This window comes from Centruroides sculpturatus, unplaced genomic scaffold (genome assembly GCF_000671375.1).
Source record: "Centruroides sculpturatus isolate CEXI.00-Female unplaced genomic scaffold, Cexi_2.0 scaffold386, whole genome shotgun sequence".
Classification (NCBI taxonomy): Eukaryota; Metazoa; Arthropoda; class Arachnida; order Scorpiones; family Buthidae; genus Centruroides; species Centruroides sculpturatus.
The window spans coordinates 540752-555829 of record NW_019384684.1 but is presented as its reverse complement, the minus strand read 5'-3'; the positions used below and the strand labels follow the sequence as shown (position 1 = coordinate 555829).

At 31.4% G+C, this 15078-nt stretch overlaps 1 protein-coding gene across 1 annotated transcript; it reads right to left on the bottom strand.

The window, feature by feature from the left end:
- Positions 1 to 12203: 12203 nt before the first annotated feature.
- LOC111627029 (insulinoma-associated protein 1a-like) lies at positions 12204 to 14192 on the bottom strand. The gene has a single exon (XM_023370569.1). The coding sequence runs from the start codon at positions 14135 to 14137 to the stop codon at positions 13019 to 13021; it is 1119 nt and encodes a 372-aa protein (XP_023226337.1). The 5' UTR covers positions 14138 to 14192; the 3' UTR covers positions 12204 to 13018.
- Between the last annotated feature and the right edge of the window lie 886 nt (positions 14193 to 15078).

Here is a 15078-nt window from a genome sequence, read left to right as displayed (position 1 = left end):
GTGCGCGTGTACAGGTTTATTTTATGTTTCATTAACCACATTTTTGTATATTTTTCATCTTTATTTGCATTAAAAATATTATAAATATCTGTAGTATTTTTATGAACCTAATATTAAGAAAAATGAAAAACATATGGTAGAGAAATGCATTTATACTAATATTTAAAAAAAAATGAATAAAATAACTCGAAAAAATTAAATAAAAATATATTTTATTCGTAAAACCGTGGGAAATTTGTTATATCACGAGAAAAATCACATAATTTTCTAATTCTTTCAGTAATTTTACATTGGAGAAATTCCTGAAATCATTGGAATTTTTCAAGTATCTTCACTTTTCTTTTCATTCTATGAGCTAATATTTAATTTAAAAATCTTATTTTTTTTGCATTTTAAAACTTGTTAATATCTAGAATTTAAATAATAGACTTATTCCCATTTTTTTAATTAATTAAAACTCAAAAATAATTAAATTACAGACAGCAATGTCAATATTATTATGTTGAAACTCGTGTGCAATGCTATAAAATCGAAAATTTCCTAAAATATATATTTTTAATATTAAAATATACATATATTTGAAAACTTTATAAATAAAATTTTAAGAAAATTCGACATTAAATAAATTTTAAATCCCATTTTTAATTTGAAACAATGTTAAATTAAAAATAAATCTGTAAATATAAGACGTCCTCCGCTAACTATACGAGTTAAAAGTCTATAAAAATATCTTAAAGCTGATTGGTTATAAAATATTTTTATTTTAACAACTATTGGTTGAATATAAAGAAAAAAAGGCGTGTTATTAAAAAGAGATACGCCCTTTTTCTTTACCTCAACCAATCGTCGTTGAAATAGAAATATTTTCCGCCTTTAAAATTTTTAAAGGAATTATATCTTGCATATTTTGCGAAGGACGACTTATATTTAAGGAATTATAATTTTTTTTACGTATTTAGGACTCTTTCAGCAGAAAATTCAATACGCAAACGTCATATATTAATCTACGCGATTTTTTACATATTATATATATATTTTTTTCTCTCCTTGATTGCTGGTATAAATCATGAATTTATAACACGTTAGACATTCGACAACATTACACTATATTATCAAAAAAAAGCTATAAAATTTGTCTTCTTTTCATCTGTTACGCTCCAGATCGATAGATCGATCTGGATCTAGCGAACAGAACTTTTTTTAACAAGGCTCTTGTTCCTTACTCGACACGTTTGGCGTGATCAAACTTATGCCGTTAGGGACAATTAGTTTGTAGAAAGATGGAGTAGGCCTACATTATTGCAGGATGCTTCAACTGTATGTTGAAACAATCGGAAATAATGTACTCGTTAATTCTTAATTGCTGATCGAACGAGAAAATAATTATGTTTTGACATTACGGAGAGTAAGACGTGTTATTTTTTTGTTATGGGAGATTATTTTTTTATTCATTTCAATGGAGAAAATTGACCTGTTTCATGGCATTTTTTTTGTTAAACATTAAAAATTGAAAGTAAAATGCTGAAATGCCAATGAATTTATGATACTGAAAATGTCGTTGTGTTATGAAGTTCTCTGGTTATAGAAAATGATATTGAATTACGAATTTTATGATAATGCACTATGAAATAATAACATTTTATGGGCCTCCCGTCTAAAACCAAACTCATAAATCATACGTATGAAATCTTATGGAAAGATATTGCATTTTTTTAAACTCTTTCTGCTCTGTGGGTGCTACGAGAGCCTCTTTTTTCGGCAAGCCCGTTATGAGTTATGAATTGGCCAAGACCACAACGGAGCAGCCGGATGGTGAGGGATGAAGTCCGATGTATCCAGAAACACCAAACTTTGGAGGTTTTTCTGTATGTATGGATGTTGTTCACTCACTTTAAAGATTAATAACTCCTGTCCCTTTTGTCAAAAATTTCTGAAAATTTACATGCAGGATTGTGCATTAGAGGAAAATGTTTCTAGAAATTTTCAGGAAAATCGGACCATTAGTTAGAGAGATATGACCATCAACATCTATGAACCAATCTGAAGACAGAAGGTAATGGCAGCAATTATTAGACGTAATAACAAATAAAGATTGCCGGAAAAGTCTAAAAACAGCGTTGCATAGAATTATACATTTTCTTAGTGCTTTATCTTTATTTCCAGACAGATATTCTCGTGTAGAAAGAGTATTATTTGTACAATACAACAAGTTATTGTGTCAGTAAGCTTAAATATATCAATAGTAAGCAATTATTGTGTAAGTGTTTGTAGTTACAATTATTTTTCTTTTATGACAGCAATTTTCTGTAAGATTTGCCTTACTTTCTACCTTTAATGCTATGTAAATTATCACTTCTTGCGAATTTTTTCAACTTCGTTTTATTTGTAGATCCATTGTCAAAACATTAGAAATGTGGGAAAATGCTTATAGATCTATTGCTTCGGTGAAGCAGAAAATTTATTTGGATCCGAGGAAATTCTTTTGGATCCGATAAATATCTAAAAATACTGTTTTTTTTTTTTTTATAAAAACTCGAGATTTTAAAGAAAAAAATTAGGCTTTCAATATACATTTTGAGGCCAATCTTCATTAAAATTGGCCTCAAAATGAGGGATTTTTCAGATATTTTGAGGTTTTTTAATTAATTTATTAGCATAGATCTTAGAATACAGTCATTATTATGCTATTTGATCTATTAATTATTATACTTTAGACTATTAAATTGTGATATGCACAATTTAATTACCATAAAATCATTAAAGTTAATTCTTTAAGAGGGGTGGAAAAAATAGTTATAGGAGCGAAATTCTTTAAAATTTTTATGCATAGTGCCTGCTGATTCTCCTCAAAATTAATATTAAGTGCGTAAATTAACCCCTTTAACAATTTTCCGAGTATTCCTGAAACATGAAAGGACAGACAAGCGAACGAGCGTTACAGTTTTTGAATCTTCTCTAATGTAAAAAATGTCCTAAAATAAACTTTCTCGGGTGTTTTAAGCCCTTAATTAACAGTAAAAATTTCAAAATAACTATAAAAAAATAAATATAAATTAAAAATAATCAATTTAATAAAAAAATATAGAAAATAAATGAAATATTAAATAAAAACTATTCAATAAATTGATTTTTAGAATAATAAAACGGGAGTTAAAAGTTTGGCAACTACAAAAATAAGCATGAGATCAATAAATTCCCCATATTAAATAAATCGTAATAAATACCAGGTAGGAGCCAATTTCCCATATAAACTGCTGAACAGATCGCGGGTTCGCTCCTGACCAACGGGCTTGTCAAGTGGAATTTTCCGAGTTTTTTTCACGGGTTTTTACGGTTAATCAAAGAAATAAACAGTAAAATATGTTCATTTCTAATTAGGAATCGAATCCCACGTTCTAAAAACGTATCCAGTGATCGAAACAATCGGTTTGTTATGGAAGGACGTAGGTTCTCAGTCTTCAAACATGAGCAACTTTTTTTTTCTGTTAGATTTTAATCACTTTTTATGTTTATTTTCAAGTAGGGTCTGAACCCGAATCTTATAAATTCGATAAATAATCAGAATACTCGATTTAATACAGAAATATGTGGGTTAGGACCCAGAAAAGGACATTAGCAACATGTTTTTTTTTGTGTTGTATGGATGTTTAATTTTGATAGGAGCCGAACCAACGTCCTGCAAACTTATCCAAAGATCAGAGCATTCGATCGATTAGAGAATGGTAAAGTTCAGCTCCGTACCAGAGAATAAAACAGAATTTCTCTGGGGTTAGATTTAAATATTTACAAACCATATACAAAAGGCCTTAATAACTTCCATCTTGGATGAAATTATCGTGAAAATTATAAAATTCTGGCATAGATACTACCCTTTAATTATGATTAATATATTAAACTAATTACATTTAGTAAAAATATATTATTTGGTATAAAATCTCAGCATCGATTTATCCGCTTGAATACGGAATGCTTACATAATCCTTCATGAATTACAAAGTGGGCATGAAAGAACTCGTGAGAAATATTTTGCAACTGGAAGCCAGACTACATATAGGCCTATACTTAATTTCATAATTAACAGTATAATAAAGGCCATAAAATATGTTTGAAAAGCGTCGAGATCTTTGCAAACAGCGCAATTTTTTTTCTATTTTGTAAGTATTCTGTAATTAGGAACCATATAAATTATCATAAAATTTAAAATCTTATTATTAAGGTTTTATCATCTCTTAAGAGTACCCAAAAACCTGCACGTTGACCAGGCGCAAATCCACGACTTTTTCAATGGTTTTTATTAGAAACTGGCCCTATTTGGGTGCTAAAAACGTGAAGAAAACCCACGATAAGTGTTCAGCATTTTCATCCCCTCTGGCGGTTTTAATAATAAGCATAAAACGCTTTTCAAACACTATAATTTTCTCCATATCTTAAGCAATCCATAATGAGAAAAAACTCTACGCGCGTGGTATTTTTTACAAGAGATTATCATTTTTTTTCCATAATAATGTTCTCACCAAATAAACTTATACTTTATGAAGGTACGATAGACTTTATGGTATAACACGTAAGCAAATACACATAAAGAAATACCATACCCATCATCACATCGAAACGATCTTACATAAACCTTAAACGAAGAATGCTTAAGTGCAAGATAAGTGATTAAAACATTTCCTCGTAATATTTAAAGGGACGAAGAGAATTCCATTGTAAAAATTTACGTTACGAAACATTGAATGATTTTCAATATATAAAAATTTCATAACATTTTTCCCAATAAGATAGACGGGGGGAAAGGGGGCAAGAATCGAATTAATCGAATGCAAAATGAATCGATCGACTTATCGAATGTTTGTAGTTAATTTAGGAATTTCGGTCTATATTTATGCAGCCGTTATGCCTATATTAAAGAAAATAGACCACTTATTGCCATAGGAAATCGATTTAAGGCTTTAGTAGCCTTTTAAATTCCAAGTTTTCACGCGATCTCTCCTCGTTTTTTCGGTGAGTCTCCTCCTCCTCCTCCTTCTAAGCATTTCCATGATTTTTGTCAATTAGTGTACGGCAATCTAAACAGAATGTCATTGACCTCATATGATACAAAATGGCAGGTAATAATATCCTATAAAGCGAATTTGTAACCGGAGCAATAGCGATACTTCAATAATGATACTGTAACATGCACAGAATTTCATAGGTTCGATGTCCTGATTGATATGCCTTAATTCCTCGTTGGACGTTTATCATTTCGTGACTTGTAAAAGTCATCTTAATGTTTGAAAAATTTCCATTTTTACATTAAATTCTCGCGTTTTTAAAGTGTAAAACGATTAAAATTAACGTGTTTAATTGTTTATCTCTGTATATACAGTAAATAGATTTTCACGCTTCGGTGTAGATCGCGATACACTCGTTGGAAAGCGGTAACATAGTCTAAATCCTAAATGACTTATCAACGTTATGTTTATCACTGAATTATATAAATTTAACGAATAAATAAATAAATAAATAGGAAATTAATCATTTTTTTATTGATTTTTTCGCATTATCTTAAATAATTTTTTTAGTGATTTTTTTTCTTATTTTTAACGAATTTATACGGAGAAATATGATTTTATGAGTACCTGATATATAGCCTATAAGATATGGTAGGAAGCTCGTGATTGTGATGAGTTTACGTGTTCATATAATCTACTTCGTCACGCATGTTTCTTGAAATCTCCTTTCAAGTAAAATTTATTCCCATCTTTCACACATATTTCTATAATTATAATTCGTATAAATCACCGAAAAGAATTTGTTTTAATTTAAATAAAAAAATAAACATAAATTTAGTGATTTACAACGTTGAAAAGTCAAAAAGTATTTAGTCTACGTTAAAGATACTCAACCGGTGAGTCGCGATCTACAAAGATGTTTACACGCAAATCTCTTTATATTCTGATATGTTTTGTGAGATAAACGATTAAAAACATTAATTTAAGGTTAATTTAGTATAATATATATGTATTTTTAAAGAGATAGTTTATATTTATTCGATAAAATGAATTGTTTTTAGTAAGCACCGTTCTATAAAGTATCCATTCTTTGTGTGTAGTGTACTGTTTTATACTTTTATAAGTGACAAGCAAACTACGTAAACGTGTTCCTAGAATGGCAAATTTTCGTTGATTACGACACAATTTACTTGTATTCATTCGTTTAATAGCTTCTGCTTGTATGTGTGTTTGTCTGTCTGTCTGTTCAAAGTGATTCCCTATCACGCAACTAACAAAACGGATCCATGCAGAATGCAAATGGAAATTCCATCGTTTCCCAGTTGTTTCCCTTGTATAAACATCGTAACCTTAAAATTTTATTACGCCTTTAAAAATTCAAGGACTTAATAAAAGTCCTGTCTCGTGTTACAGATAAATTCCTGGCCTTCTAAGTCTATATTTTCAGGTATAAAAGTTCACTTTAAATACTCTAGAAACGAAGTTTTGGGAATAAATTGCCTAAAAAATGGGCCAAAATAGACGGTCTAATGGGCGATAAATCTATTAGTTTCGTTGTAATTTTATCATTTTCTGGCTCCTTTTATCTCTGTACAGATTACATACAATGATGTGGTACCTGTAGATTAGGGACATGATTGCGTGATATGATGCGTGATATACCTGGAAATTGCGTGACAAGTGTGTGCTTTTACTATAGACTATATTACTAGATATATATAAAGTAGAGTTGGGTTTTTGTGGATAATAGTAAGCTAACCCTTATTTATCTCTCTAAGGAAAAGAAATTATATTCGATATAATTCGCTGTATGACCGGTAGAGATATTAATTATCTTCATGTCTTTGATATAAGATTGATTACACTTCATTTTAACGTTAATTTTAGTGTTGAGTGTCAAGGCATCGAAGAATACAAGTATTGAAATATTTATAACTTGTATAGAAACTCGTTAATTGGAAAGCATTATTTGTCTATTTTGTTTTGAAATATACGAGTGTTTTGTTTTAAAATAGTATATTAAAAGTAAAACGATATTAGGAGTAGGGGGGAACGATATGTAATGTACAAAAGGAATTATGTTTAAACGGTGTGAAATTGTAGAAAACGTAGGAAAAAATGAGTTAAAGTAATGAAAGGGGAAACAAAAAACTACATAAAAAGTGTTAGAATGAGTACAAGAATACGGTAATAAACAGAACTATGCAAGAATGCACAAAAACAATGCAAGAATGCACAAAAACAATGCAAGAATGCTCAAAAAAACAATACAAAAATAAGCAAAAACAACACAAAAGTGTGCAAAAAACAATACAAAAATAAGCAAAAACAACATAAAAATATGCAAAAAACAATACAAAAATAAGCAACAACAACACAAAAGTATGCAAAAAACAAAATACGAATACGCAAAAACAATACAAGAATGTACAGAAACAATACAAAAATGCTCAAAACAACACAAGAATGCAAGAAGCAATACAAAAAGTACAAAAACAAAACAAGAATGTACAGAAACAGTACGAGAATGTGCAAAACAACACAAGAATGCAGAAAAAAAGTACACAAGATACAGAAAAACAAAAAAAAATACATAAAAACAAAGTATAAATATACAAAAATTAAGAGATTAGAACAATACAAGAATTCAGAAAATACAGAAATTATAAAAACAATTGAAAAATATNTAGAATAAGTTCGAACAATATTCGAATTAAATTCGAACATAAAATTCGAATATTGGTTCGATTATAGAACGATCGTAAACGTTCCAGAAACGTTGAAATTTGTTTGTTTGACTAAATGTAAAAATTAGTTAATTAGTCTGGAAACGGGGGACTTAATTCTTGCATTTTGTGAAAACGGGTAAGATTGGCTATAATGTAATTATCTTAATCTTCACTATCGTTACTTTTTAAAAACCCAGCGAAGCGGGTCCTTGCAGCTAGATTCTAAATTACTTAGAAAAACAGTCTTTTATATATATATATAAAACTATATTACATACAAATGTACGAACAAAAAAAAAAACCCAGCGAAGCGGGTCCTTGCAGCTAGTTAGTAATAAAACTCACTACTATGGCACTTTTGGCGCTACTAGCAATAAGCGTTGTGTTTATAGAGGATAATCACGCTATATAGAGATTTTTAGCTTATATTTTTTTTTAGCTTTTTATGTTTAGCTTATTATTTTCATATTTATCAATTTAATTAAGTTCCGTTGTATGAAATACGTTTTTTTTTAAATTTTTTCTGGTGATTTCAACGTGAAATTTATGCCTTTGTCTGTAAACATTGTGCTCCTTGCTTCAAGTTGTCAGTTTCAAACGTTGAAAAAAATATTAAATAAAGTTTTAAATGACCAAAATTTAAATAATTTAATGAATTTTGATAATTTCTATTGCGTTCGAGCTTCAAATTGTATGTTTCTAACCCCAAAACCACGTTTTAAGTGGTCAAAAGTTAACTTTTAAGGTATGTCATTGAATTTTGCTTTGTGCTCCGAGTTATCGCTTGAGGAGTGCAAAAAAATGTACTTCTTTAACCGAGAAGTACTAAAATAGACATCCTTTATCGAATACTTTACAATTAAATTCCTCTCCAAGCTTCAAGTTATCAATTACATCCCTCATGAAGCGTCGAAATGAATTTTCCATGGCACAAAATTTAACTGGCACACATTCAAATGAATGAAAAATCCACTTTGTATTTGTGTAAAAAACGATAAAAATTAATTAATTATAAAAAAAATTAAAATAATTTACAACTTGTTATGTCAAGAGGAGGAGGAGACACGCACACTAGATGCTATCAATTACATCACAGAAGTTTATTGTATTATTATTCTGTATGGAAACAATTCAGTATATCGGACCGTAACCCCTCATCACTGGTTCATCGTACAGTTCTATATGCTTATTATTGTTCTTCTTATTGTTATATTTTTTAATATTTGTACATTTTTGCTATTTGATATGGCGCAGGATAGCCCGTATGGCTCTTGTGCCAAAAAAATCAATTAATCAATCAGCAGAAGGCTAGAAAACACTCTAAAACAGCAGTTCTCAACCAGTGGTGGGAGTACCACCTAGGGTACGCAAGAAGGATCCGTTAACGCTCCAAGTCAATACACAGAAGGTTCGGGTGGTATTCCAGTTAACAATGATTGAGAATCGCTGCTCCGAAAGATATTTAAACCCGCTTTTAAGTCCTTGCACATCTTGATGAACCAAATTTCGGTTTTAACCTCTTTGCAACTCCTTCCTCCGCGTTACGCGTGCACCCATTCAACCTCGAAACTATATTACTAAGAGGTCAACGGCGCGTTATAACTTCACGGGGGCACGAGTAAATTTAAATTAGGAGTGCCCCACGAATACAGTATTGACTTAAAACATTTTTTTTTCGGAGAATCTCGTGTACCAATGCACCCTACGCTTTCAAGAGTCAAGAATTTCAATCAGAATTTTTGCAAATATCAAAGCTTTATTTATCTAAACTTAAAATGATAATAAAGATACATTAAATAATTGTTTACACAACATATATATATATATATATATTTGTAACGCCTAATTAGAGCAAATTATCCAATCCTAAATGTTTTAATGCCTAATAAATATGCAAAAATCATTACATATATTTAAAAACAATTCATTTTAAATGTAATTTTTTTATATTTTATCAATATTTTCCCTCGTCTATTACTTGAAATCTTCTTTTTTTTCATCCATAAATAGAATTTGTAAGTCGATCTCTTTCACGTGTATTCGAAAAATTGATTTTTTCCCCCTCTCTCTCTCTATAATATTTAAATTTAAAATGTTTTTGTATATTAAAAAATAAAGCGTGATGACAAAAATTAATTAATTTTCTTCCTAACGAACTAAAGTTTAAAATTACTATTAAAAAAAATAATAATAATAAAGTTATTATTAGATGGACTATAATCAAAGATAAAGCTGCTACCTGTCTAATTTATATAGAAAATGAGTCATTGGTGAATATACTGGAATGTCCAGAGATGTATAGCTGACGTCATAATGCTCACCTGAGTCATTTGACACGGAAACCACCTGGTTTACCTGTACATAGATTATTTGTTACCGGTTGCATGTTTGTCTAATAACCGCTCTTGCTAATATTCCCTTCTGAATCATGGCTCCCCGCTACTGTGCTTTTTTTTATATTGAATTTCATGAGTTATGAATAGTTTCATTNTATATATATATATATATATATATATTTGTCTTTGTATTATGGACGTCTTTTTTGGGATATGTTTTTTACTTATATTTCCTCAAAAAAATACTTTTTAAACCCTTGTAAACATTAAACATTTTCGGTTATAACGGGTTTTACGTTGTAATTTTTATTATATCAAAGGTTTTTTTATTTTTAAGTATAAATATATATATATAGGTTTTTTTTTTCTATAGTATTAACATGTAAACAGTGCAATTGTGCAGGTAAGAAAAAACAGGTCAACATTAAGGAATGACGAAGGAATATAGCCAACAGGCGATGAACATAATGCTACGGACAACTAGATATTGATCGGGAAGTCAAACATTATCCAGATAATTAGCACACAGGGAATCGATAACAATATTTCACCACAACTCGAGTTCCTATACACTACAAACATAACATCAGCTGACGTATAAAGCGTATATATATATTCTTTTTTTGTATCTTTGATCCGTTTCTGAGGTTTAACAATTCATAGTTCACCCCCTTGCAAGTTCTGATCGATTAATTTACGAACGGGTCTTGAACTAGGCTCTGTATACAGATAAATGGATGAGGAAGTAGTATCTAGATGAAAAGGAAGGAAAGTATGAGAGTTTGGTTTAATGAGAAGTTACTTTCTACAATAGCAGAGTGTGTATTTAGTAAATACAATTGCTGTCCGATCCGATAAAGCACTTAGAATATATAGGAACCTGCGCCGAAAGTACTTATATCAGATTCAATCGAATAATGGCCCATCAAATCCTAACGTGTAATCGTAATATCCTAGATTAGATCTCACTATAGCACCTACGTACAGATCTAGAACTTATCTGAAAACCTCAAGAGCACTTAAACCCAGAAGATCTAGAGCTCCCCATCCTCGATAGAACTTTTATAAAATGCTTAAAACTCCTTCAAACTCGAGGAAACTTTATTATAGAGAGCCTTAAAACTTCCTCAAACTCGAGTAAACTTATATAGGGAATTCTAGAGCCTCCTTCAACTTCGAATAAACTTACAAAGAGAGCCTAGAACGTTCCCAATCTCGAGTAAACCTACCATCAACCTCGAATAAACTTATACAGGTATTCTAGAACTTCCTCAACCTAGAATAAAACTGACGTAGGTAATCTAGAAATTCCTCAATCTCGAAGAGGATCTAGAACTATAAAGCAAGAACTTCAGCGAAGAAAGTTTATATATATATATATATATATGTGTTCACACTCCTACATAGTTATAAAAAGTTCGCACGACGTAATCACTACTACAATACAAACAGATCGACATCTAAATTAAAAAATATACAAGAAGGAAAAAAAAAAGGAAACAAATCACCTTCTACAGGGGATCATGTAATGCTTATGGCACTGCTTCACGGATTTTTGAGGGGCCTCCGCCCAAAAATTGATTAAAATATCAATCTACTTCGAACGTGTTTACATTAAATATTCTAATACAAAACTAGAGAAATCAAATTTGATTCTAGAGAAGAATTTACGATCCAATATCTTAAACGTTATGAGGTAATTTTCCTTTTCTGTTTGCTTATTTAAAACGAAACCATTGCAAAATATTAAAGTTAATTTTATTACAGAATTCTGCAAACATATTATTCAAAATAAATATTGAAAAATAAATAAAAATCAATAATTCGTGTTACTTAGATTCCAGGAAGACTTTAAACGCTTCAAGATCATCCAGGAAAAAAAAAAGAAAACAAAAAAAAAAATTCGATAAAATGGGATTTTATTACATAAAAATCGAATAAAATCTAATTTTTTCGGATTAAAACTAATTAATTTCGGCCAAACTACACCAAAAAATCTGAAAAAAATCATGCTTCTTCTAACACATAAAATCAACAATAATCTCTGTTTAATAATAAGGAAAAAAAGGATAAATAATAATAATAATAATATAAATAAATAAATAAATTAGTAAATATTTTTATACGCTTTTTTGACTAGATTATTCACGTAATTTTATAATTTATTTGTATATAAATATATATATATAGGCTATATATAAATAATATTATTATTCGTGTATAATGAGGAATGACGATATGTTGCATTTAATCCCTTAAAAAAAAGGGGTGGGACAAAAATAATATTTATTTTTCTATTATTTTTTTTCTTTGTTCGCTCATTTTTTATATGACTAGAATTATCGAAAATTTCGTGACTAGAATGAACAATGGCTCTAGAAATATCACGTGGTTCAAATTTGATTTAAAGCACGTGATAGACCCTTTCATTTCTAAATTCTCCAACGATTTTCTTAACAAAATAAAATTATTTTTAATTAATTAAGCAATTTTATAAGGTTTCCTGATCAAGAAAATATTAAAATTTCTATATAAACTAGTCAGAAAGTCATTTAAGTAAGCCGAAAAATATGTTTATTCTAGAAAAATTCTATAATTTAAGAGGATAAAAGATAATTTACGCCACAAAAAGACCATAAAATTTCGGAGATTTGAGCCATTTAAAAAAAGAAAAAAAAACAAGTAAACTGTACGACGAAAACGGTGCGGATTTACTAGAAATCTAAACAATTCTAGAAGTATCTAAATGTAATTTAAGATTAATACTGTAAAAATGAGAGGAGGTAAAAAGTGTGCACTCCTATGTACAAATTCTAGAATTGGCACAACGAATTCAAGAGTGCTCTTCGAACACTATGGACAAAAAACGATTACGGGTGCTAATTTGCGCGTGTAAATAGGAATACGGTTAATAAATAAATGATAAATTATACAGAAAAATTGGTCACCCCCCGACTTAACTTGATGCCGTTCTGACAGACGGAACTTGTAGGAGTATCACTTGGCGATTTTCACTGGGGTGATACTTGTTGATGTGTCGAGTGAGACCGGGTGAACTGTAGAAAGTGCTGGTGCAGTACTTACACTGGTAGAGATCGCAGTTATCTGTACTGTTGGGTTGGTCCGAATTCTGGAGCACCCCCGAATGGAGGAGAGCGTGGTTTGTTCTATCAGCAAGATTATTGAATGTTTGTCCGCAGTGGCACACGTACGTACCCTCTTTTAGATCGCTGTGACTCACTAGGTGTTTCTTAAGGTATGACAAGCGGCGAAATTTCTTACCACAGACGTCACAGGGCAGATTGGTGTCTTCGTTAGGAGATGGAGAATCTCGTATGCTGTCGGAGTCACTGAGGTCACCGGGAGGCGGTTTGAAAGATTCACTGAGGTTGGATGGCAAGAGTCTGCTGGGTTGAGGCACTTTTCCAGCGTTGGAGCTTAGAGGACGGGGTTTGTGCCATCGGCGATGTGAAGCCAAGTTGGCAGGGCAGTTGAATACTTTGTCGCATTCGGGGCATCTGTATTCCACGTGCACTATACGCGAACAACGATGCTGGGCCAAACCGAAGGCATCCTGAAAGTGGTCCTTGCAGAGTTGGCAGACGTAATCACCGATTTTATTCTCGATCTTGGCCAACTCGGCTCGAGCCTCTTCCGTCACCACCACAACGTTGAGGCTGGGGTCGATGTCACCCCTTCTGACGGCTGCTGGTAAATCGTCGTCGCTGTCGGGATCTCGTATGAACGTTCCCGAGACCGGTGACGTTTTGTCTTCGTCGAAATTTAACCTCTTGGTGACTTTGTGCTTCTTGGTGGCCTTGACCTTCCTTTCGTTATCCTGCGTCGTCGATCTCTTTTTCGATGGGCATTGAGGAGTGCTGGGTGGTGACGATAGGCGAGGTGGTGTGGTGCTGACAGATTCGGAGATGTAGAGAGCCAGGGGTTCACTTTGTGACAAAGGAGAGAGAACATCGCCCGTTTCGTGGTCCGAACTGGTGTCGCTTCGATCTTCGTCCGAATATCTTCGGACTGCAACGGGCTTTCCATACCTCTTCACTAGGAACCCTCGGGGCATGGCGTTCAAGTCACCATGGCACTCATCGGAAAGGAAACGGACTGACGCCTCTACTCGGCCTTTATCTAACCCGCCCTTAGTCACGTGGTCACTCTAGCTCCACCCTGATGATCACGTGAACACCCTGGCGGCACTTCGCTGTATGTATATATATTTTCCACAATCATTTGTCTGTCTACCTGGCGAGACTTTCGTCTCCATTTCCTTCCAGACGTTTACGGATTAATTAAAGAAATTAATATTTATTTAAAATATACTTTAATATGTCGAGTGCGCGTGTGAGAATTTTTTTAATTATTATTCTTATTCATTAAATAATTCTCTTGTGTTGACTCTTCTTTATGATTTCCTATTTTGAATTGCAGATTTCGTGTCCTAGAATCTTTGGAATTCGCTTACATAAAGATTTCCTATAAGTATATGGATATTTTTTTGCATTTAATGCTTTTTTCACGTATATACTCGAGTTAATAAGGTTTGTTCGTTGTTCGATAGGCATATTGGAATTCAGTTTATGAGTGTGTTTATAAATAGATCGGCCGTTTTCGAGTCATAATTATTGTATAAAAAGATAAAATATCTATAAATATATGACTAAAACTCGGATACGTTTACGTAGGAAATGTAGGAAAATATGGGAAGTGACAGTAAAAGACATAATAATGTATATAAAATAAAAATAATAATGAAATGTAGGGTGTAGAGAAGCGTAGAAAATATAGAAAGTTGAACGTAACGAAAGGTACTGTACAAAGCAGAAAAACGTAACATAGTAAGCAAAGTACGTAACAGAGCAGAGAAAAGCGTAACATAGAAAGAAACGTACATAACAGAACAGAGAAAGACGTGTAACGAAGCATAGAAAGCGAAAGATTTAACAAAATACAGCAAGCTAAACTCACAACAAAGCAGAGGACGTAACGAAAAAAAAATAATAATTA